Source organism: Monodelphis domestica, chromosome 4 (genome assembly GCF_027887165.1).
Source record: "Monodelphis domestica isolate mMonDom1 chromosome 4, mMonDom1.pri, whole genome shotgun sequence".
Lineage (NCBI taxonomy): Eukaryota > Metazoa > Chordata > Mammalia > Didelphimorphia > Didelphidae > Monodelphis > Monodelphis domestica.
In genome coordinates this window covers 67,454,653-67,479,774 of record NC_077230.1, presented here as the reverse complement: position 1 = coordinate 67,479,774, position 25,122 = coordinate 67,454,653, and the positions used below count along the sequence as shown (strand labels likewise).

Here is a 25,122-nt window from a genome sequence, read left to right as displayed (position 1 = left end):
GTTTTTGGAAACATGGCTCCAAGAACTCCAGATGCTACAAAGCAAGTATAATTGAGTCACCACATTACGTAACTAATGCACTATCTTGGAGAGAATGCCTGTGTCTCATTCCTCCCAGCAGGTCCTGAGCAGTTAGGGAAATGTATGACAAAACAGATCCAGAAGCAGCACCTAATCCATCTCACTCAAAGGAACAGAGATGATTAGGATTATAGAGTTAGAGATTTAAAGGACTTCTGAAGCCATCTTAGTCCCATTTTGGACAGAAAGGTGGTGCAATGGATAGAGCACTGGCCTTGAAGTCAGAAAGATTCCTCTTCCTGGGTTCAAATCTGGCCTCAGACACTTCCTAACTGAATGACCCTGGGCAAGTCACTTAACCCTTTTTGCCTCAGTTTCTCATCTACAAAATGAGCTGGAGAAGAAAATGGCCAATCATCCCAGTATCTTTGCAAAGAAAAGCTCAAACAGGTTCACAGAGCATTGAATAGGACTGAAAACCAGTGAATAATAACAGTTCTAGTCCATCATTTTACAGATGTGCTAACTGAGCAGGCTATAGAACTTGCTCAAGGTCACTTAGAAAATAAATGATGGAGGCAGGATTTGAACTCATGTTCTCTGACTTCCCATCTAATGCTCTTCCCAGTGAACTATAATGTCTCTTAATTGATCCTACATCATTTCACTAGCTAAGAAACCATTGATTTTAAGAGTGCAACCACACTGCTTTGAAATACTGACAAATCCCCACCACCTCCACACCACGACCAACTTCTATTTCTGTAACTTTCCCAGATGCCTTATAGTTACAAAGTCTAGTGACAAATTAGACCTAAGAATGGTGGTGACTATTCGGGTATTATTAATGAAAAGGAAACCAAATACGTGAAGTAGTCCACTCAAGAATCACCATGGGTCAGGAGTCGCCTCCTCAGGAAGCACAGCACCACTCTGATGGCTGTATGAATAAGACAGCCAATATAATATCTGATCTCTGGCACCAGCCTCAGGCAAAGGGCAGGAGCTATCCTCTGACCATAGGCAAGTTGACTTTCTCTCTCTATTCTACCATAAAGACTTGGATTCTCTGTGAAAAGCCCTCCTCGAGAATGGGTTAGACACCTCTGAGAAGTTGCATTGTCTCTTAGGAGACAAGAGAGCCATTTAATGCTCTCAAATAGTCAGATCATAGTGGCAAGGACAATACCATGGATTTATAGTGTCCATTCAGCTCTCAATTATCCATAATAAAGAAGGCAGACTAGTGGTGTGGATGATGCAAAATCCATATCGACTCCATCTTTGGAGGATTAAAAAAAACAAACCCCAAGACTAAACATTATATTTAATAGATATATATATATATAGAATGAATAGCCTAAGAAATCCTAATGCTTTAAATAGAAACATTAAACCACATTGTAAAGCTCTGCCTGCCTCATTTCCTTGACCTGTCCTATTCCACTAAGTTTCTTCTGTGTTCTCTTTGCCATTTTAGGCATCTTCTGTGTCCTAACTGACTGATGCAAAGGGCCAGCCTATAGCAGCCTTGGATTCTCCGGGCTGATACTCCCAGGAGCTGATAGATCATTGTTTTGATTTAAAAGGCCTTTTTAGCTCTTGTTCAATTAGATCTAACAAAGACACTGTTTATGCCAGCAAAGCATTTAATTGAGGTGATGATGTCAATAAGGATTTGGAAACAGAAATTTGCTGGGGATGGTCCAGGTTGCAAATAACTGAATTGTTGTCTCTTTCCTTTTCCCTAAAAGCTCCAAGTGCTTATTCTAGCTATATAAGTTATTAATGATCACCGAGTATCCCAAAAGAGAAGAAAACATCATCTGACTTTCCAAGGAGCTGCTTTGACGTAGTAAATAATCTTAATCAGTGATAAAAAGTAGATCTTTGTCAAGGATAACACTTTCCTAATTAAATATTTCAATACCACTCAGTATTCCAACAAAAGGAAGAAAAAATAAATTCCTCATTTCAAACGAAGGGAGGATGCTTGTTTCTGTGATTTATGCAGAAATTTAAAAAGGATATCCATATTCTTTGGTTGATGTTCTAATACCAGTTACATATTTCCATTCCTTTTCACTGTCATTTCAAAACATCCTTTCTTTCCTGTATGGACCAGCAATCTCCTCAAGTGAATAAAGAGGAGACTATCCAGAAATCATGGATCACACTTCTCTAGGTGAATAACCTATGGCAGCCAAACATGGGCATCGTACAACCAAGGTTACCCAACAGCTCTTTTGTTAAGATCCTTGTGGGTGGTGCCATTTGGGTTCTTTTAATGATTTGGAAAGGAAGTCGCTACTCAGGAAAGAAAAAATCTGCAAGTGCTCAGAGGCGAATGACAAATGGGTGCCCCAACTCTGGGATACAAAGAGCAATGAGGTTGAATGGCGGTCCTCCCCTTGGATGATTTATGAACTGAATCATGCTTATCTACATGGGCACTCTCAGCAGAGCAAAATAGATTCTACAAAAATGCATGTAAATATTTAGTATACAACCTGCAGCAGGGAGGTCAGGAAAATGGGCTATGCCAACATATATGCCCAAGTCAAAGGAAAGCATCATTTTTATAGGATTATAGATTTAGAGCTAGAAGTCTTGTTAGATAGAGGCCATCCAACTCAAGCCCCATCTTCCAGATGAGTAAACAGAGGTCTAGAGAAGTAACCAGTGTAATTCATCACGTTTGGTGCTCCTCTCATTTCCAAGTCTTTGAACTAGCCATGGACCATGGCGGGAATGCCCTCCCTTTTCTCTGACTCAGAGGATCCCTTCCTTTAAGACATAGATCAAACACTACCTTCTAAGAGAAGTCTTTCCTGACCATTCAACTACAAGTGCCCTTCCTCTCTCAAAAGCTTGTCTTTAGTCTCTATGTACTTCAATATGCCTATGTTCTCTCCCAATAGAATGTAAACTCAATGAGATTATGGGTTATTTGAGTTTTTTGTTTTCTTGTACTTCGTACTGTATTTGACAGTAAATTTTAATTAATTAATTATTACATTAAAAACAACAATTATTAATTAATAATTAATTAATGCTATTGCATGAGTTCTATGAGACTTGGAATGGTTTGATCTCAAGTCTTCTAGCTCTAAGGCCAATGCTTTTTTATCCTATGATGCTATTGGGGTCAGCAAGATGATGTGACAGATAGATCACTGGGCCTGGAGTCAGGAAGACCCCAGTTCAAATTCAGTCTCACACACTTATTAGCTATGTGAGCCTGTACTTCATTTAATCCTATTTGCCTCAGTTTCCTCATTTGTCAAATGATCTGGAGAGGGAAAGGGCACTATACTCCAGTATCTTTGATAAGGAAATCCCAAATGGAATCACAAAGAGTAGGAATAACTGATAATGACAAGAAGGACCTTGGTCAGTGGTCTACAACAACCTGCATCCCTTTTTCTAAGCATTTCGTTACTATTTTCATTGCATGAAATAGCAGTGGAAGGGATATCCATTTTTGAGATCACTAGAATTAGTCAGGAGACTTTGCTACTTGAGTGGATTTGAACAAATTCCTCAGCCTCTCTTGGTCTCTGTTTCCTCATCAGTTAAATGGAGATGCTAATACTTGCCCTAAATTGGGATAGCCTGCCTCTGCAGGGTTATTGAGATAATACAAGATGATGTGAAAGCATTTTGGAACCCTCCAGTAGAATATAGCATCAGCAGCTCATTGGTCCAATGGATGAGGTGCTTTGCCTGGAGCCAGGAAGCCCTGAGATCAAATCTAGCCTCAGACATTCATCAGCTGGGTGACCCTGGACAAGTCCCTTAATTTTGGTATGACTCAGTTTCCTCATCTATAAAATGGGGATAATAATAGCACCTACCATGAAGGGTTGTTGTGAGGGACAAATGTGCTAATAATTGTAAAGGCACTCAGGAACTGGCACACAGTAAGTGCTCTTTAAGTGTTAACGACTATGATCTACTACAGTATAGTAGTTAGCATTTATGTAGCACTTCACAAATATTGTCTCATTTTATTCTCACAAAAATCCTGCCAAGTAGGTGTTACAACCTTGGGAGATAGGGAAGAAGGACACGAATGAGCATTTACTTATTATTTTTTAAAATTTAAATAAAAAATTAACCAATTACATGTAGTAACAAATTACCACATAAGATTTCCAAATTGCATTCCTCCTTCCCTTCCCTCCCTCCTTCTGGAGCTGGCAAGCAATTTGATCTGGTTATATGTGGATTTGAATAAGCATTCCTGTAGAGCCTACTATTGTTGTCTCATTTGAGCAAAACCAAAGCTCTGCAAGGTAGGAGCTAATATTCATCCTCATTTTTTCTTGTTCAATTGTTTCAGCCAGGTCGGACTCTTCCTGTGGGGTTTCCTTAGCAAAGACACTGAAGTAGTTTGCCATGTCCTTCTCCAGCTCATTTGACAGATGAGGAAACTGAAGCAAACAGGGTTAAGTGACTTGCCCAGGGTCACACACAGCTAGTAACAGTCTGGATTTGAACCTGGGAAAATTAATCTTCTTGACTCCAGGGCTAGTACTCTATTCATTGTGCTACCTAGCTGCCTGATTCCTAACTTGATAGATGAGAAAATAGGCAGACAGAGATGAAGTGACTTGCCCAGGGTCACTGGGCTAGCAAGTTTCTGAGACTGGATCTGTCTTAATTAATTCTAAGTCCAGTGCTCTCTCTCCACTGTGCCACCACCAGCTAGCTAGCTAACTGTCTCTTTCTTCCTACAGTACTATGCATACAAATACTCTCTATTACTTATCAATTAAGGCACTTCATACACACATTAATAACTCGGGAAAGAAGTGGTAGAAGCCTGGGAAAATTCAAAGGAGAGTTGGAAGCTTAGCATGAAAAGGAAGAAGCAGCATCACAGCATTTCATCTTGGAAATCAGCGTTCTGTTCCAAGGCTCCTTGGTGGTTATATTTCAGAGCCAGGAAAAGGAGCAAACAGACTGGAAGGGGGAATTCGGTGCTCACTGTCCAGAAGAACTTCCAGGCCTGGGGACGATGCTTTCCACACGTCCAGTTCTTTGGTGTCTCCGCATGTCGGGAAGGCAACTTGGTTCCCCAGTGGATATTATTCATCAGCTAATTTATGACTCAGTTCATCTTGCCACTACAATTATGGATGCTTCTCCCTGCAGTACTCTCCAAAGGAGGGACAGATTTCTCTCTAAAATAGCTGTTTGGTAGAGGAAGAGGCGGTAGTGGCGGCAGGCTAGAATGTCACACAGAAAACATCTCCGAAAGGAAGTGAAAAGTGCACGCCCAAGAGCAGAAAACCATTTGTTTTTTAAAAAGAGGCATATGGAATATTGGATGCGTAGGTGGGAATGAGAAGAGGAATAATTCTTTAAAAAAAGAAAATAATTTATGCAAGGGAAAGAAGTCCATGCAAAATTCTTTCCAGGACAATGTCCTTAGGGGATGGTTCACAATATTGATCCCATTTCATCTCAAAGCACCAGTCAAGGAAATTTTAAGGTGCCATTTCAGGTGGCTCGCTGTTTGCAATTGAAGACTTGGGGCCTCATCCTTTACCTCTTTTGGACCGCCCCCAGTCCTGTGTACTTTCTCTTTCCACACAGTGGGCTCTGAATAAATATTGCTGCCTGCATGTCTGCCAGGATTCTTTAAAAGCAGAACATCTGTGGGACCTAGATGGATGCTTTGGTGCCTGCCACCAAACACAACTTTTAAGTGACTGAGTCTTTGGGGGGCACAGATCAAGTTCCTGATGAACTTCAAATGAAGCTCTTTTAACTTCTGCAATTCCATCTGAATTTATACATAAATTATAGTGCAGTTAGCATAACTAAGTGGAAATAACCTTGGCTCTTAAAATAGGAATTTCTCCAGTTAAAAGGAGAAATTGACTTCACCTGCTTTCTCCTAGAACAGGGGATTTGGCCATGACAACGCCAAACTGAATAAATAGCTTAAACAAAGCAGATAAATCCTTCAGTGCTTCCAAAGGGTAAGTAATCCCAACAAAGTCCCTGAAATGAATGGGCAGGATTAGAATTGTGGGGCTCTTGGAATACACCCAATTTCAAAACCCAAATGGAGTTATGTGACAGCATATATTTCACCCTACGCAAAACAGTGACTCCATTCTCCTGGAGCTCACTAGGATTTCTTAGGTGGTGCCCTTTTCAAAAAAAAAAATACATAACCATACTCTCAGTTAAAAAAAATTACAATTTGACCTTCAAGTAGATCAAAAGAACTTTCAGCAAGACAGTGAGAAAAGAGAGTAAAACTAAACATAGGCCACTGCGTATGATAAATGATATGAGAGGTCATTGGATTACCTTGACAACATGGCGGCCCAGCAGGTAAAATTTCCATGACACTAGAATTTTCAGAGAGTTATTTACCCATTTATAGTCCTAATGCAACATGTAAACAAGTCTACAAGCATTTGTTAAATGTTTAAGATGTACCAGGCACAATCTAAACACTGAAATATGTTCACCCACCCAAAAAAAAGTAAGGCTTAAAACCTATGCTTTCAATTCTTCCAGTGTCCCAAACCTTGTACCAGTAGCTAACAGACTATAAACAAACCAACTCACCATATACCTAAGTCCTAATTGAGAAAAAGATTGGCCAGACTAGAGCAAAGTCCAAGAGGATTATGATACCTTCATGGCATGACAGGGAGCCTTCAGTCTTTCCCTTTATGAAAGGTTACTTATATGGTAAAGTGTAAAGGATCAACTTTACATTAATCAAAGGGATTTGAGGAATTATGAAAGCAGCCATAGCTTTTCGGTTTTTAGATGAGTGCCTTTGGGGAAAAATGAAATGTTTCGTTTCTTGACAGGAGACATTGAAATAATATGAACCTACTTTTCACAATTCATCAAAAGGCAGACAAAGTTGTCATGACACTGACATGGCGACATGGTTGAAGTATCTTAATGGAAGTGAAGTTTGGGCTTCCCAGAAAGACATTTTAGAATCAGGTTAAAGCAAATGAGTTGACGATGAGAGATGTTGGTCATCAGTTTTACAACAGAGGGGTCTTGGAGGCATGGTTCTTTAGAAGGATTTTACTATAGTGATGCAATTTTTGTTTAACGGGCCAAAATGAGGGAGGAGCTGACAAGAGCGGGTGAGTGATTTGCAGTGGTTCACAAAAATAATTCTCACTTATCTGAGTCTCATATGCATGTTAAGTATTGTTCTACTAAATTAGTTCTACGTGAAAACTAATGGTAAACATCCAGCTAAGGAGAAACATTACAATCTGGAGGAAAGTGGAGCTTTAAAATAAATTCCAATACTGCTAAGTAATTTTCTCGGGATCCACTGATAATATTAATATTATATAATAATATTCCTCAAAAGGAGGTAAGGATAGGTAAAAAATTTTAAATGGAATTTTTCTGAAACATTTGCAATGGCAAATTCTCTGATGACGACTCTTTGGAATGTGTGGCAATTAAAGAATGGTGACCATTAATTACAGGACAGCATGGCTAGTAGACAGAGGCTTGACCTTAGAATTGTAAACCTTAAAATTTATTAGACTTATAAATGTTGGAAATTTCACCATTGGGAAATTTCATACTTGAAAAATTTCCTATTGATAGTGGGAACTCTATTGGAATGTGAACCTCATTGGCATGGGAGGTTCCTCCTCCTCCCTTCTTAAGATTACTTTAGGACAGAAACCTTTTGCTGAACAATGGAAAGGGCTTTGACCTATGCTTAAGCATAGAACAGGAATTTCTTTGAGTCATGATTGATTTTAGAATTGATACAATAGAGATACTTGGAATGACAGAACCAGGTCTTGGAAAATACAATTTCCACCCCACTCAGTCCTAACAAGATTTAGGAAGGGCTGCAGCAAAGGATCAAGATTTAATTATTGAGAATATGACCTTCAACAAATATGTGCAAAGCCACAGACCTCTGGGCGGTCCTGGGTTAAGCTAGAGCCACCATTGGCACAGGGAAGACATGGACAGTGATTGGTAGATGTGAGAACTGAGGGGAGGGAACTTGGATGGTTTCCTTAAAGATAGAGGGGTCTGAGGACTGGGGGTGGTTGGTTGGAGAGGTTTTTGCTCTGAGAGGTGGTGCTTTGAGAGTTGGCTCTGAAGGAAGCTGGAGGTGGAGGCCCCTGAGACTGTTTCTCCATTTTGGTCATGTGAGTGATAGGGACTGATCTCTTTTCTTTGACTCAGCTATCTAAGGGCTTGGGCCTTTTGGCCCAGCCTAAACAGAAGGGGTATTTAAGCCCTATTCCCTTCTCTCTCCCTCTCTCTCTCTATCTCTAATTCCTCTCTTCCTCCTGTTTGTAATTAAACTCTATAAAAGGTTGACTGCTGACTTGAGTTTTCATTTAGGAATTACATAGCTGAATTCCTTGGTGACCTTAAATTAATATATATCAGTCTTTTAAAGTGATTTCCTTGTCACAGAATTGATACCATATAGTCTTAAAACCACGGATAAATCATCTAACTTCTTGGTAAACCAGGTAACTAAAACTGAAATTTACATGAGTTGCCCCTCTTTGTTGAGTTTTCATACTAGGAATTTCCCAAATCTAGGAACACAAATCTCTTTCCAAAACCCTAAGCACTGCACATATTCCTTTGTCTACAGAATTTTGTGTGGTGTTTCTTTTCTTAGGTGGTGACTTCTAGATGGTTGAGGTTGTGTCTCATGGTCTCTAGCACTATACATATTTGATGGCAATGGTGGAAAAGATAAGGGCAAAAAATGTATAGCGGTGTGAAACATTTCAGACTTTTCATTTAAAAAAAAAGCATTTCTAAACTAGTTTTATGACTATGTAGGGCTTTAAAGAAAATAGAGCGCACAATTTTTTATTAAAACCATCTTAGATGAATATAGGTCTTCCCTATCTTCTTTCCATTCCCCAGGGATCCCTTAGAAACTTCATTCCCAGAGTTACTTCTTCTGAACCTCTTTCCAAAGCCCCTTAATATGACTGACCTTTCAAAAAATTACAGAGGGCTCAGGATCTGTAAGTGGGATGGTTATAAAATCAGAAGAGTCATCTTATCTTCCCCTGCAGGGGATTTCATTTTATGTGATCATTTTCGGCCTATTGACCTGAGATTTCAGATTGCTGACGCCAGGGAAAATGTTTCCTAGAACTCATTCTAAATATCCCACTTTCCCCAAAATGCTTCACTTTTGCAGTGGAAGGAGTCTGAAAAAGATGGTGAAAATGTAGGGAAAGCAAGGGGCTGAAGTAAAGGATTTATTGGTAAAAATACTTTTTAAAAAGACCCAGAAAGTCATTTTTTAGGCTTTGAAATCTTTTGGCAAAAAAAACCAGAGGGGAAAAAGAAAAGACAATAGGATGACTAAATGAAAGCATATCCAGGAAGTGAAAGTAGCTCAAGAGAGAGAAATTTGTTGGTCAGTTATTTTGGTCATATACAAGTTTTTGAGTTTTCTGGGCAAAGATATTGGAATGGTTTGTTATTTCCTTCTCTGGGTCACTTTATAGATAAGAAAACTGAGGCAAATGGGGTTAAGTGTCTACTCCAGGGTCACACAATTTGCCTGAGGCTGGATTTGAACTCAAGTCTTCTTGACTCCAGGATACACAGCACATAATTGCTCACTCATTCTGATACTCTTCATCTTCACTCCAGCACTCCCATATATATATTAACTTGTTTATTGCTACATTTCTGACTTATTTGGTAACTGAAGGTTGTGAGGAAGATACTAAACTTTGTTTTTGATTGATGCTTAATGCATATTTATATATTAGAGTAAGTGACATGAAACACTGTTTCTCTAGATTTAAATATATAAATATTCTTTTGGTAAATGGAATGATGGAATCAGTACAATTCCCTTTACCTGAGTATTTGCATGACATTTCTTAAAATTATATAGGAGAATGTAAGCTCTAAAGAAATTATTTGTCATGGGATCCCCAATATCTTTGTTCTGATCCTGTGATTTCATTGATTTAGGGAATTCCCTTTTTATTTATGTAGTCTTTCTGCAACTGTTACTCTTAAAGAATGGACGAGTGCATCGAGAGAGTGACATTGCCCAGTCTTACCCAACAAGCTACTGTTGCCTCTCACTATACATTATTTGACTAATATTATTTAAAAAATCTTATTGCTCATTTTATACATAAGAGAGGTAAACCCGGTGGATATGAATTTATTCCATTCTTTCTTTCCTATATATGAAACTTACTGGACTAGTTAATTTAAGAACCTACCATGTTCCGGGTGAATCACTTGGGAAGTCAAAGACGGAGCAACATCAACTTCAAAGAAGAAATAGGTCAGACTTGATGAGGGTAGATGGTGGAGAAACTATACATGGTCTGTACAAGGAAAAAAATATATGCCTAAACTTTAACCAAAAATAAAAATATTCCATTCAGGAATTTGGAGGTGAAATCTGGGCTTTCAATCATCATTTAAAAAATTCTATTTGCAAATGTTGGTCATATTCCTTACTTCAAAGAAAGATAATCCTCTGCTAAGAACAGATTGCATCTTTCCCAATTCCCTGAGTTTGAGAGAGGACAAGATCTTGATCTGGAAAGTTTTACAAAGGCCATATACTCCCACTTCTTTCCCCAAGCTCATCCCAGTTAACAGGTATCAGAATCAGGATTTGAATCAAAGCCCTCTCCTGAATCAGTATTCTCAGGGAATAAAACCTCCTTCTGTTGACTTCTGTCCAGCAAGTCAGAGAATTTTTTTTTAAAACCCTCACTTTCTATTTTAGAATTGATTCTAAGTATCAGTTCTGTGAAAGGGAATTCTTTGTTCTCTTTTCTGAGTTAACATTTGTAAAAGGGAATTCTTTATTTCCTGTGTCTATTTTGAGTTAACACTTTAGTTAACACTAACTTAAGTATCCCTATTTAGATTGTGAAGACAGGATTAGCTCTCCTTTGTCTACTTTTGAATTGAATCAATAAAGAACTCACAAATCACTTACTTAGAGAGCTCCATTCTTTTACCTCAGTCCCAAACTTATGAATCCTATGATCACAGCTTACACCCTTGGAAACTCAATCAGTCAGGAATCTGTGAACCCTTTTGATGAGTATTCACCCCTCCAGAAGGTGAGAAATTGTTCCCATAAACACTGCCCTTTGGGCAGTGCTAGACTAGTTGGAAACTGGGATTGGCCCCTGTGAAGAGGGGGAAGACACAAAAAGTCACCATAAAAGCCATGAATCCTGTGGCTTGAGTCAGTCTTGTGGAGATAGTCTCTTGACTGGAGACTTAGAGGGAGCTTCGCTGGAGACTGCGGCTTGGATTGTGGGCTTAGAGCTTGGCCTCAACATGGACTCTGACTCCTGGACTACTTCCTGGGGTGAGTGAAAGGCTGACTCCTTTCCTAGTTTCTGGAGAGACTAACTTATATCTTGGAGGAGGTCATGTGGTTATTCACTACTAGCCTTCCTGGTTGAGAGTTAATTAATTTCTGCCTGGATTAAGATAGGATAGATAACCTCTCTGACCCCCTCACATTTCTCTTTATTGTTTCTTCTCTATTTGTTAATAAATTTCTGACTTGAGGTATAATATATATTGGTGACCACATAACTTCATAAAAATTATTGTCCAACCATTAAATTTAACCTTACATTTCCAAGGCAGAAGGGTACCTCTAGGTAATTGGGGTCAAATGACTTGCCCAGGGTCACACTGCTAGGATTTGAATTCAGGAATCCCCCATTTCCATGGCTTTCTATCAATTGAGCCACCTAGCTGCTCCTAGAGATATTCCTTTTATTTTATTTTTAAACCCTTACCTTCCGTCAAGGAGTCAATACTGTGTATTGGCTCCAAGGCAGAAGAGTGGTAAGGGCTAGGCAATGGGGTTCAAGTGACTTGCCTAGGGTCACACAGCTGGGATATCTGAGGCCAGATTTGAACCTAGGACCTCCCATCTCTAGGCCTGGCTCTCAATCCACTGAGATACCCAGCTGCCTCCTAGAGAGATTTCTCTTAAAAAATTGTGGGGAAAAAGATTTGGAAGCCTTAATACAACAACTAATCTGGGAGAAATGTATTATACAATGAAAATGCCATTTGATTTTTTTCTTAAATAGAACGTATGAATATTTTTTATTAAGTTTTTTTGTCTATTTTGAAAGGATACATTTTTTCAAAGCAATACTCTACAGCTGATAATGTAAACATAAAGAAATCTATTTGAATTGTTTTCTTTAAAATATTTAAAATTTTTATTAAATATTTTTATTCAGTTTCAAGATCACAGTTAAAGTAGTTTAGCATGTTATACACATGACTTGACATGTGCACCTTTAGAAATATCAAATTAGGTATAAGATTTTGAAGAAAAATTATATAAATGTGTATATTGACTTTTACTACACACGCATCTAAGAAAGCAATAATTCTGTTGTACCATTAAATGGAAATCATTTATTACATGGTATGTTTACATCAAATCTAAAGAGAACCAAGCCAATTTCTGAAAGCAAAAAGAAAAAAAGAAAAAAGAAGAAGAGGAGCGATTCTGTCATGCTGAAACTGTCAACAGACTTTAGACCTTATGGTCAGATGAAGCTGTGCCTAGTTTATGATGTCTAATTGATTCAAACCTATGATCAAAGCTCAGAATCAGGTGTGTAGAGTCTCAGGCTATTATTGTTGCTGTTTCCTACAATTAAATTCCTGAGAGTAAGAGGCTTGGTAAAATGCTACTGAAATGTGAAATTTCATTGAGCTCTCTCTTTCCAAATACCATTAGATGCACAGTTCTGTAGCTTCTAGGCCAGTGTCTGGCACTAACTAGCATGAGCAGGTCAGTCAGGGGGTGGGAGGAATGTTCGTCACTCTCTCTTGTGGGCCACAAGGTAAGATTAGTGTGTTATTTCACAAAATACACTGACTTAAGTAATTTAGTTTAGAGGTTATGAGGTAAGATTTGCATTTCAAGGGAAAAAGGTGATGACTTAGGTACTTGGTACTAAGTAACATACTCTGAACCAAGAAGTCTTTGGAAAAATTTAACAATGTTCATGTACCCATTAGTACTGTTATATAGCCCAATTTGGGATTAAGATAAATTCTGACCACTGACTGAAAAATAAAGGAAAATACGAGTCAAAAATCTTCCCCAAAATGTAACATTTACCTTCCTGAAATTATAATTTCTATAATATCAAATGCTATTTGGCCAAAAAGGGGAATCCTCACTTAAATTTGTGAAGAAAAAGGTAGGAGGAAATGATGGAAGGGATAGTGAGAGAGAAAACAAAAATTGCTTTTCTCTTGTAACTGAATTTGATCCATCCACTTGCAGCTTCTTTGTCCTGAAATGTCTCGAAATATGTAGAAGATAATGTCTCCCATGCAAAGGGCAAGCATGATGACTTGATATTACAGTGTGACAACATTTAAGACTAAAGCAAAGCAGTCCATCAAATCATCAGTAATCTACCGCATACATCTGAAAACTGTCCAACTGCTTCTTTTCAAGGAAGTATGGTGTTAGTGTAACTCAGGATATTAAAACTATCTAAAGGCCAAACCAAAACAAATAAACAAAATGATTCTTTGGGAATGTTCATATCAAGAAAAAAGCAACCCCTCAAGACTGTGAGTTTCAAAAGGGTTTCAGGCAATATCTCTCAGAGCAAATGAACAGCTCGATTTTAGATTCTGTCAAGCAGCCAACAAGAATACTTCATAGGTCAAATGAAACAGCAATAACTACAATGCTACCACTGCCCATTTGTAGCAATACACTGTCTTCTCTGTATGAGATAGGGACTGGAATTTTAAACACTGCACGTGTGAATGTGGCACAGAGGGTAAGAACCATCAGATGGTGGGGTTTTTTAAAAAGATAGGAAGTCATGAAACTATCTTTTAAAGCAGAGGTAGCCTATCAAAATTGGCCTTAGAATGACCACTCCTTAAAGAGTGTAATTAAATATTCATCTACATTGGTGTCATATAAACCCTGTCTTCCCTTTGTGTGTGTTTGGGGGGGGAATGGACCTCACATTTCTTCCCTTGTTTTCCCTGGAAAACTGTCTCTTTCTTAGAGTCTTAAGATCTGCCTCAAGCCCACATGTTCTATAATTCTGTATACTCACGATGCATACAGTAGTTGAATTGGCAAGCAAGTGTTTCACATTAATACCGAACTTGTAACAGATGCACTTCCGTTCTACCTTTCCCCATAAAAAAGCAACATTCAGTTCCCTGCTTGCAATTGTTTCTAGTGTAGTGATGAACTCTTCTGAGATTTTTCATGAGTATAACATTTCAATCCATGAGGCCAAAGATTGCAGAAAGCAAAATAAGTTGACACTACTTAGGGAGAGTACTATTTTCCTGAATAAGGAAAGAAAAAAAAATAAACAAAGATGATCAAAAAAGTTGGTTTCCTGATATCAGATCAACTCATTTACTTCTTTTTTTAAAGAGATCCCCAATTGTCAATTGTAAAAGTATGAATTGGAACTATGAATTGATGGCTTGGGACTTTATAGCTAATCAAATTATTTCAGCATGGCTTTGGGACATGGTATTAATTGAAAAAACTCATCCAATCTCATTAAACACAGATACTCCATTTCTGAAGTTATAGCACATTCATGAGAATAAAGACCGTCACAGGATTACAACAGCATGATTTAACCTTAAGAAGGTTTTTAATGAATTAACAGTTTTGGTCTCAGATCTGGAAAATAACCTAATTTGGGGATCGGAACCTGTATCTCAAAATGTTTCCATGGAACATTTTTTTTCTTTTTCTCAACCTCATATACAGTACTCAAACAATTAAAACTTAAAAGATGCCTTACACAGTAATTTTTCACGCAGCTTCTTATAGGTGTAGCTTCAGCTACTATAATACACTTTACATACCTCAAAATTACATTGGAAATACCCAGAATAACTAAATAAATAAAAGCCAAAGAAAATGGGAACAGTACTGCGTCTCCCTTTGAGACGAAATCCCCCATATCCAGCATCACAGAGAAGGGCTAGGACAATTTTTTTCAAAAGATTTATATACAGGTTTGAATCCAGAAATTAAGGTTAAATGCATAAATATTGATAATTTCAACTCAATTCAGAATGGTTTCAGAAAGATATGATACAACATATTTAGAATAAAAACAAAGCAGAAGAGCATTATATTTTGGTTTGCTTGAGATATACATAAGGTGCAACATTTTTTTTTCTCGAGGAGGCTTGTGGGACAGTGTTTGCTGGCATACTAAAGAACACACCATAGCAATATGACTTTACAAAAAACCAAAAGAATGCAATTAAAATAACTTGAAGAAAAGAAAACATTAAATGTTGGTCTGAAATATTTGTGCTAACAAACTGTGTTACCTGAAAAATATCAACACCCCTCTGTAGCAGATTCAGGGCGTGAGCAGTTCTAGCTATTGAAATCAAGACTTCACTCAGAGAAACAACAAGGCAAGGGCCTAGAGAACTATAAAGCTTTGCAGGATTTCTGCTGCTCTCAGTGCCTAACTGCTTAAAAATTAAGCATTTCTACAAAAAAAGTTTTATAAGTATCTGAAAACAGTCATATCCAGTAAGTTCTCCCCACCCACCCTGCCCCACCTAAGGGAAAAGCCACTGAGGTTTAGGAAAAGCAGATCAAGTAAGATATTAATTCACATAGAAAAAAGTAATCCTTTTGTTTCTTTTTTTTGTCTTTTTTTAAAAAAAGGTCCCATTAATATACAGCAATCTCTTAAGGAACACTAGTGAAATGTAATTGGAGGAAGATTGGAGGAGGCTCTGGCAAAAATAGACCTATTCTAACGTGTTCTATAGAATAACAAGTTAGTACCATTGTCAAGGTGCATGGTCTGCACCGTACGATTTTTGGGTTTTTAGCTAATTTCTAAATCACTGCTAGCAAGTGGTCCAAAAACTCCAACAGCCACCACACTGGGACCCAGCAATTTTCAAACATTCACTTTTTAAAATTTAGAAAACATTAATAAAACAGGTTTATAGTAAAAACCTAAGGTACGATGTATTTGTTGGGACTGTTTACTAGGTTCAGTGCTACCTGATTGGGATTAAGCTTTCACCTTGGATTAACCTTTTTCTAGTCCTTCTTCCTCCAAACCCACAAAGAGTATATTTTGAGGACATCATTCCAAATGCCTTCTATCTTCATTGCTCTCTTTATCAGTTGCTTTTTTTAAAAAAATCTCCATTTTTTTTCATTCCTGTGTAGTATGTTGTACATATTTTTCAGCACCGAAACTGAAGTCATATCTACAACCATGGAAAGCTAAACCTAGTCTGTATTAAGAGTTACTTTTTTTTTTGTATGGCTATTACATCAAATTACAATTACAAAAAAATCATCATTATCAATTCAGTCAAGTATAAATAAGAAGGCCTGATAAAACCATGTAAACTCTCATCATTTAGAGACCTAATTTAAGAGCTTCAAACTCGACCTAACACTATCAAAATTCAGCCAGTATGAAGACCAATTTAAAAAAAAAACATATTGCTGGAGTCTGATAATTAAAATTTGTTTTTTGTTTTGTTTTGTTTTGTTTTTGTGCTGTGATGCAAGAGAAGGGAAATACTTTGTGCTATGGAACAAATACCCTGTAGAATTTGTAGCCTCAGACTAATTTTGATTTATCACTTTGCATCTGTTGCTAGGAAACAAGTCACTGGGAAAGTCAGGTGGTTAAGTCAATATGTTGAATGTTCTAAGCCAGCTGATCCACTTGGCACTGGCCTATCTATGGTCTAATGTTCCAAAGTAACAAAACACAAAAAAGAAATGGGAACTGGCAGGTGGATCTAGGTTTGATAGCCCCACTCGGGTCAAGCATCCCTCTCATCATTATTTGCTCACATACCTCTTAACCAACACAAACTCTAAATGGCTCTAAAAAATCCTGCAGCGCCAATTTAGGCTGTGCATAGCAATCGCAACCCAGTCCAGTGTGTCTGTGAGAGATAGAAAAGGTATGTGTCTCAGAGTCCACATGAATTCAATGTCTTCAATGTTTTCAGAATAGTGAAGTAATACTAAGGTCACTTCTGAACAATTTTTCTGTCCTTTTTTTTTTGTTTGTTTCATTTTATTTGTTTGTATCAATGTTCCACTGGTCACTTAGACCCCTTTGTAAAAAATAAAAGAATCCTCAAGGCATGATACCATCAGTAATCTGCAGGACTTGTCCTCCATCTTGGTAAATATAAACCACAATTTACCCTATGCAAATTCTCCTTGACTAGTCAAGCCTACGACTCAGCCTACCTAGAAGTTGAGTAAGACTTTTTTTTTTCTTTTCGCCAGCAAACTACCACTCTGGTGGCAAATATAAAAGTGCAGAATATATGGACCACGTGGCTGAGCATACACCGCTAACAATGGTACGTCTGCCCATGCTGTTTGGGGTTCTCTGGAACAGGTTTTTTAATTTATTCTATAATATAAATGTAGGCATAACCTATTATATAAACCATCTTAGAACTTAAATCTCCATGTACAAAAATGACTAAGAATATCTAATAATAACTAGTGCAGTGCATCAGTTTGTTTTTGTTTCTTTTTTTGTTGTTTTTGTTTTTTTTTTCAAAGAATAACTAGATATTATACGAAACTAGTTTCACACTCTCTGGTTGGTAAAAGAGACGCTGGATGAGCTACAGTAAAGGCAGCCACTTCCAAGTTACCACCAATTTACCATTAAAAGCCTTCAATAGAAAGCAAAGCTCCAGGATCATTCTCAATCTGTTCATTATCGGACAAATAACATCCCCCTCAAAGATCTGGGTTCCAATTGGACGACCTGGCCCAAGTTGCTAACTTCTGGCTTCAAGTGAAATCTGGGCCGTGCAGGGCACCAATCACGTGTTTGCAATCTATATTTTCCATCCTATGGACTGACTAGCTTCCCTTGGTAAAGACAAGGCTAGGATATTAGGTAAAGCACAATGTTTTACAATAAAGGGGAGCTTCACTGGTCAGCGCAGGAAATAAGTACGGGAGCCTGTGGCATTTCTTTTGGCTGTCCATCGTGGGCAAGGGGAGTTGCCCGCTGATTTCTGTAAAACAAGAACAAGAAGGAAAAAGAAATGAATCATCTCCAAGAACCACTGCAGCTCCAAGATCCTATGATTCAGGGACAGTTCTTGGAGGCTAGAACAACTAACAAAGGCTTTTCAGTATCTTGCTGAACAGCTGGTGTCAATTATGTTGCTTGGTAAAAACTGTTGTCATTTTAAATTGTCTCTCACTTTCAGAGGATTTAAAAACTCTTATTTTCTCACCTCATCTGTCCTTACACCCTGATTCTCCATGAGATGGAATCTGACCCCAACTTATTCTCATTTTAAAGAGGGCACAACTTAGGCACCAGGAGATTCTGACTTTCCCACAAAGAGAGATTTGGCCAAAGGGAAACGAGACAGATGAGGGCTTTTGGCTTCTAGTCAAGAGATGTAGATACTGCAAACCTGAAATCTTCAGGATTACAACTTTCTATTCTCCAGTATCAATTTGGGTCGTGCCTAGCAGCTTCAATCCAGTCCAGTGTACTTGTGAGAGCTACACATGTAGGGTTACCCACAGATGTAGCATCTTGACTTGGTAGCCGTCAAAGAGGAGGACCAAAGGAAAAAGCACCATTTTCTAAGGTGGAAAGAGTTTTAGATTTTGTGTGAGAAAAACTAGGTTGGAATCATAGCTTTGGGGCTTACCAGTTATTTATGAATGTGAGCAGATGATTTCTACTCTATGGATCTGTTTCATTTATAAAATGAGGTGGCTGGATTAGATGAGTGCTAAGAGTCCTTCTACTCTCAATCCTAAATCACGGACAATTAAAAAAAACAACCTTTAAAGGTTATGGAAGCTAGAAAGAGGAGGAAAGCGAGTGGGTATTGACATCATTTTTCCATTATAAGCAATCATTATCAATCATTCTTTTAGGGCCACAATTAGTGACCAGTTCACTGGGACTATGAGTGCTCTGGTCAAGACTGGTTAAAAAAAGGCTTGGAATTGTTAGTTATTTGTATGGAAATTTATAGAATATACAAATGATTTTCCATTTATCATTTGTATAATTAGTGGAGAAGGGGAAAAAAATCCCCTTCAATGAAGGATTGACAAAACAATTCATCTAAATGTTATCAATTTCTATTGAGTTTTTCATTCACAAATGATGAAATCTGGAACCTTCTGGATATTTAAAAGAAGCATACAGAGCAAAGCTTTGTCTGCCTCTCTGTCCTGAGTGACTGATCTGTATCAGATACTGTGAAATAGTATTCATGTTTTTAATTGGCATGACTTTTCATATTTATGGTTTCATCCAATAGGCTGCAATTGCTATCCAAAGGAGGAAAACAGCTAAGGCATACACACACACACACACACACACACACACACACACACACACAAAACACAATTCACCCTTGTTTTATTATTGGTTTTTTACTAGTTTCTTTTGGTGTACTAGATAAAATGGAAACATATATAAATGACAAAGTTTTAGGCTTCTGAACTCTGATGAAGCTCTCTGAACCAGTTTAAGAATTCTGGATGTAAATTTAAATACTCATACTCATACTGTATAAAAATGTGTAAGGACCAAACTTCTGGCTCAATCTGTTTAATAAAGTGTGCATGTTCTAAGTGTAACCTTCTACATCTGTTCAACTATCATTATGAAACAACATAATTCTAATGGGAAAGGGAAACCAAGATGGTTTTTACTTATTTCTAATTTAATGTTCTTCACAAATTCAATCTTCTTGATGTATCAAAGAGGAAATGAGGCAAAAGTAATATGAACAAACACTGAGGAGGAAGTGACACAACGAAAGAAAAAGAAATGAGAGAAAAGAGAAAAGATGATAAATTATGGAAGAGTCCATTGTTAGAAAAGCCTGATAATTTCTGAATCAAGATGATCATTCCTCAATTTGTCCAGGTTAAAGCCAAAGGAAAGGGGAAAAAAGGCCAAGGTTCTAAACGGCTTCTTACAAACTAATTCATGCCTGTTTATCCTCTCCATTAGGTAAAGTTGCCTTTCTGTGCTAGTCCTACAACTATCCTAAGTGTCATGAAGGCAGGGGCTTCTGTGGTTTTTTTTTCTCCTTCTTAATTTTGCAGTGATTAACCAACTATGTTTACTAGTGCCATGAACACAATGAATCTTATTAAGCAATATTTCACTCTCTCATTCCAGAAAATAATTTTAAAGTCATAATCCAAGGGCTAATTGCAGAACTGTTCTCAAAGAAAGGGACCAAATGATCAAATATTCCATAGTTTGATTTCTCTAAGGTAAGTTACAAATCATTTGAGGTTGATAATGAATTTAAGTCATCCTAATCAAGGAAAAATTAGATCTTTACTCATGATATTCTCTCTTTCTTTCCCCTGTGTGAAATCTGTCCTTAAAATACTATCCAAGGAAATCTTTTTCTGAAGTCTTCCCTATACCCAGTCTAGAACCCCTAAATCTAACCTTCTTCTAAAGAACTCTAGTATAGGGAGTTTTATATTTTTCATTCCACCAGTGGCTTGAAGAATCTTGTTCTATTACTGTTCATAACAAGTCAATAATTAACATGTATATATTCTATAGATATATATAACATGAATAATAATCTACTATTCATTTTAGTCCATTATCTTATTATGTGTATATATTTTGATGCCTTAACTGGATTATAAGCTTCTTAATGGGTAGAAATCCTGTGCTCATATAAGCCAGTGGAACTGTAATTGCATTTATGCATCTACTTCCACTAATCATGCAGAATGAAACCAATCAATGTCTGCCCATCCCGAGACTTTTGTTGATATCCTCCCATTTGTTTACCATTGAGGGATTACACAATGTGTTGAAAGACTTCCCTGAATTTCCCAACATTATGAGAATATCAATTCAACACAAGTTTTCTCCCTCCTTTGCTCTTTCCACATTACCAACCATCTTTCCTTTAGGTTCATATGGATCCTTCAATGGATCCTTTACTCGGTTTTTCCCTTATAATTCCTTCTTTATAATGTGTCACAGCCTGCACACCTTCACTTTATATTCTCTTTTCCCCATTAGGTGATACCCAATTTTGGTTCTTTGGCAATATCACTGTTCCATGACTCAGAACCATAAAACACTATTGGAAGAAAACAGGTATTATAAGTATGGTATTTTCAAATCTTTATTTTCTTCAGTGTCATTTCTACTTCCTTTCTAAATATGTTAGGAACTGTGATATTAGAGTCCAAATATAGTCTCTACTGTTTATGATAGTTACAGAATTCACTGTCAAAATCTTGACAGATTTTTCTCTATTTTTCATCTATTTATTGTCCTCCTTTCTGTTTCATGCTTAAAGGACCTCAGGATTACTTTGCCTGCCAGTCAGCATTTGACATAGATCCTGATACATAGCAGGTACTTATTATTTACTGATTGACTGGGTCTCTTGTTGAGCTTTTCAAATACTTTTTCAAAATTTTTTTTTCCTCCTCTACTGCTACTTACTCGTTTAGAAGATACCACTACTCACAAGCTAGAATAAAATCCAAACTTCTCTCTTTGGCATTTAAAGCCCTTCACAATCTGGCTTCACCTAACTTTCCAGGCTGATCACACATTACTCCTCCTCACATGCTCTGTTTTCTAGCCAAAATGGCCCACTGGCTGTTCTTCTATCTCTGTGTCTTTGCACAGGCTGTTATTTGCTACAGTTAGAATGCTTTCCCATCTCAATTCTACCTCTTTGAATTTTTAGCTCCCTTCAAGGCTCTATTCAAGGACTTGTTATCTTTTAAGATACCTTTCTTGACTCACTTATTTTATCTTCCTCCTCTGAAAAATCACTTTTTATTTGTTTTGTATATGACCTCTATTTACTTAATTGTGAACATTCGGAACCTCCTGCCCAGCAGGTGGAAGGTCTTGAAGGACAGGGACTATTTTATTCTGTGTTTGTATCCTTAGTGGCTCAGAGACTATCTTTCTCTGTATGATGTTGTTGTTGCTAAGTAGCTTGGCCAGGGTCACACAGTTAGCAAGTGTGTGAGACCAGGTTTAAACCCAGATCTTCCTGATTCCAGACCTGCTGCTCTATTCACTGTGCTACCTACCTAGCTGCTCCAAGAGCTATGATTTAAGAAATAAGTATTATAACTAGTGTATTCCTTGGCTGTCCTATTTCTCCACTTGGCAAATGAGGCAGGTAGTCCTTTTGGGTTATTGACTAGGGTAACTAAATTACAGTGCTTAAACCTCTGGAAGAAAATCATTGTACTTGTTGTTGATGTCCTTTCATTCATCTATTTCCCATTTTCCAGTGCTAATAACTTGCTTAAATAGGTTAGGTTGGAATTATTTTAATTGTTCACCGTTTTTCTCATTTTTATTCTTATAGTTTTGCATTCATTTTGATCTTTGTGGCTGTGCATAGATAACTGATTAATGAATTATGCAAATACAAGTCATAAGTCATTTTTTGTCTGCAAAATATAATCAATCTCATTTTTGTGTGTGCTTTTATTCAATATTCATCATGCCCAATATCTTTGAATTCTTCTTACAGAAAGTACTCATGATATATAAGAGTGAGACTTATATGTAGTCTAAATGGGTTTTTAAATTTCTTACTTCTGAACAATATTTTCCATGGTTCTTAATTATACGTATTTTTGTATTTAAGTCACTGAGCTTCAAAGTATAAAATGGATTTAATTTGGAGGTTCTTATTGCTCTTGGAAGACCTGCTCTTTTTCTTCATCTTCTGGAACTGATGTTTCCACAGAAGCCCTAATGATTTCCTGGTGGCCTTTTTGCAAATATTTATCATGATCCTGCAGTGTGAGATGGCCAAATGACCTATGAAATTATATTCCTCGTTGCCTTTGGATACGCAATAAAGCCATCTCTGCCAACTCCTTTATTTCCATTCCCAGTAAACTTCTCTTCCAATTAGCTTTGACTTCCCCTTCTGTCTTCTGGTTTCATTTATGGTGAATATAAACTAGATCTAAATTCAGTTTCTCGGTAGCATATCCACTAATTGGTCATTGGATAGAGATCTCACATTTAGAATACTGATAACGATGTTAATGTTTATAGATGGTCTACAAACCATGTGATTCTTTAATGGCATTTGTGGGGGAAACATTCTGTCATTTTCACTTCAGAAGCTGAAGAGGGCTGCAAAGGTCTGAGTCCCATTTTGTATTTTTTTTTTAAAAAGGTTGTCATGGCCAAAGGATTGATTACCAGATATCTAGTTTTTGGATAATGAGCCTCTTTATACTTATAGAGGCAAGGCTGCTTCTCAGAAACTGCAGGCTTGATCTGTTTCTGGGACCATCCTAAGAACCCCTTATAGCCTGTTGGGACTCTTCACTTCTATACCTCCATGTACATCAGAGTAGGCTTTAGTTGTCTTATTTTCTAAAATTTCTTTTTAAGCCTGACTGCACAGCTAAGTGCTTTGATCACTATAAATATTGTTGATCAGATAATAGCTAAAAAATGTCTCTCAAAGTTTATTTATTTAAAAGGAATTTAATGCTTCATCTGTATAAATTTTAAGATATTTGGCTCATAAGTCATTCAGGGAAATCTGAATTTGTTGTTTACTGATCTAGGTTCAAATCTTGGCTTTGCAAGACCTTTTTATGGTATGACCTCAGATAAATCACCTTATTTTTCTTGGTCTCATTTTCCCCATCTATAAAATAAGCCAGTTATGTAAAATAAATAATATATTATATTATATATGTAATATATAATACAACATATAACATATATTAAATAATAAGATAAGCCAGCTATATGAAATAAATAATACATTATATAATGTATAGCAAATAAATAATAAAATAATATAAAATAAGTCAGACTGCGTTATCTCTTAGATTTCTTCCAATTCTAAATTCTCTGAGCTATTCATAACATAAATGTAGATACTACAATATACTAGTTCAGAAGAGAGAAAGAAAAGCCTGTGTTCTGTTTTTCATTTCAATTTATCCTGAATACTGACGACATCAGCCAGCAGAGAAGGGTCTTTTCCCTGCTTTAAGGAATAAGAAGAAAACTGGAATTTAGAAGAGATAGCAAAAATGTCTATTCATGTTACAAAAGGACTCACTATTGGATTTCTTAAAAAGAAAGCTCTCTAAATAGATTTAAAATACTGTGTATTTGAAAGGAGCTTTAAAATTTTGAAGAGCTCTGTGTGTCCAGAGCTCTGAGTTGCATGTAGTAGGTACTTTATCAATGCTAACTGCTACTGAATGCATCTTTTATTTCATTTGATGTTCACAACAAAGATGAAGAAACTGAAGTGATGAATAATTAAACCATTGCACGGGTAAATTAGTGGCACAACATGAAATAAAATGTGAGTTCTCTGACTCTTGGGACAGCCCTCTTTTCCCAGACCATATTTTTTCTTTATAATTGATTTCACAGTGGAAGGTTCACTTGTAGAACAAAGAAATGATAGTAACACTATTAATAATATGTTAATGCTAGCATATTATTATATTTTTTATATATATATATATTTTTTTTTTGATGAGAGAAGTTCTTTTATTTCATTCTCAGAGAATGAGTGCTCACAAGTCAGTGTTATAAGAATTAGTCAGTGAGGGTAAAATAGGTTTGCCCACAGCTTTCCTTTTATCCTGGACACACCCCATCCCCCCCTGCAAAGATAGTCTCTTCCCCTTGCTTACCATTGGCTGGTTACTTGAGAATCACAATCTTATCTCAAATCAGAACGGGCAATTTAAAAATTTAATTATTCAGGGTGGAAAGTGTTAAACCAATCAAAACAAGGATTAGGGTTTAACCAATCAAAACAAGGATGGTTTCAATCCTGTTTATCTGAAATCCTATAGCCTTTTAATGAATCAAAGGAGGAGAATGCTCTTTTGGGAGAAAACAAAACTTTACTTGTTTATCTCACTGGCCAGATGTCTTTGCCTGAGAGGAATCCATGCTATCTCTATCCCCCACAGTAACACTTGGTCAGATTTACCCTTATACTATAATATTATAGTATATTGCA

General features: G+C 37.0%; 1 protein-coding gene across 8 annotated transcripts in view; it reads right to left on the bottom strand.

The window, feature by feature from the left end:
• Positions 1 to 14,692: 14,692 nt before the first annotated feature.
• Positions 14,693 to 25,122, bottom strand: part of BBX (BBX high mobility group box domain containing) — a 251,937-nt gene continuing 241,507 nt past the window's right edge. For all 8 annotated transcript variants that reach the window (XM_056793423.1, XM_016433425.2, XM_016433424.2 and 5 more), the window contains one exon: positions 14,693 to 18,117. In XM_056793423.1, coding sequence (XP_056649401.1) covers positions 18,030 to 18,117 — 88 coding nt within the window. In that variant the 3' untranslated portion in view covers positions 14,693 to 18,029. The remainder of the gene's footprint in view (positions 18,118 to 25,122) is intronic.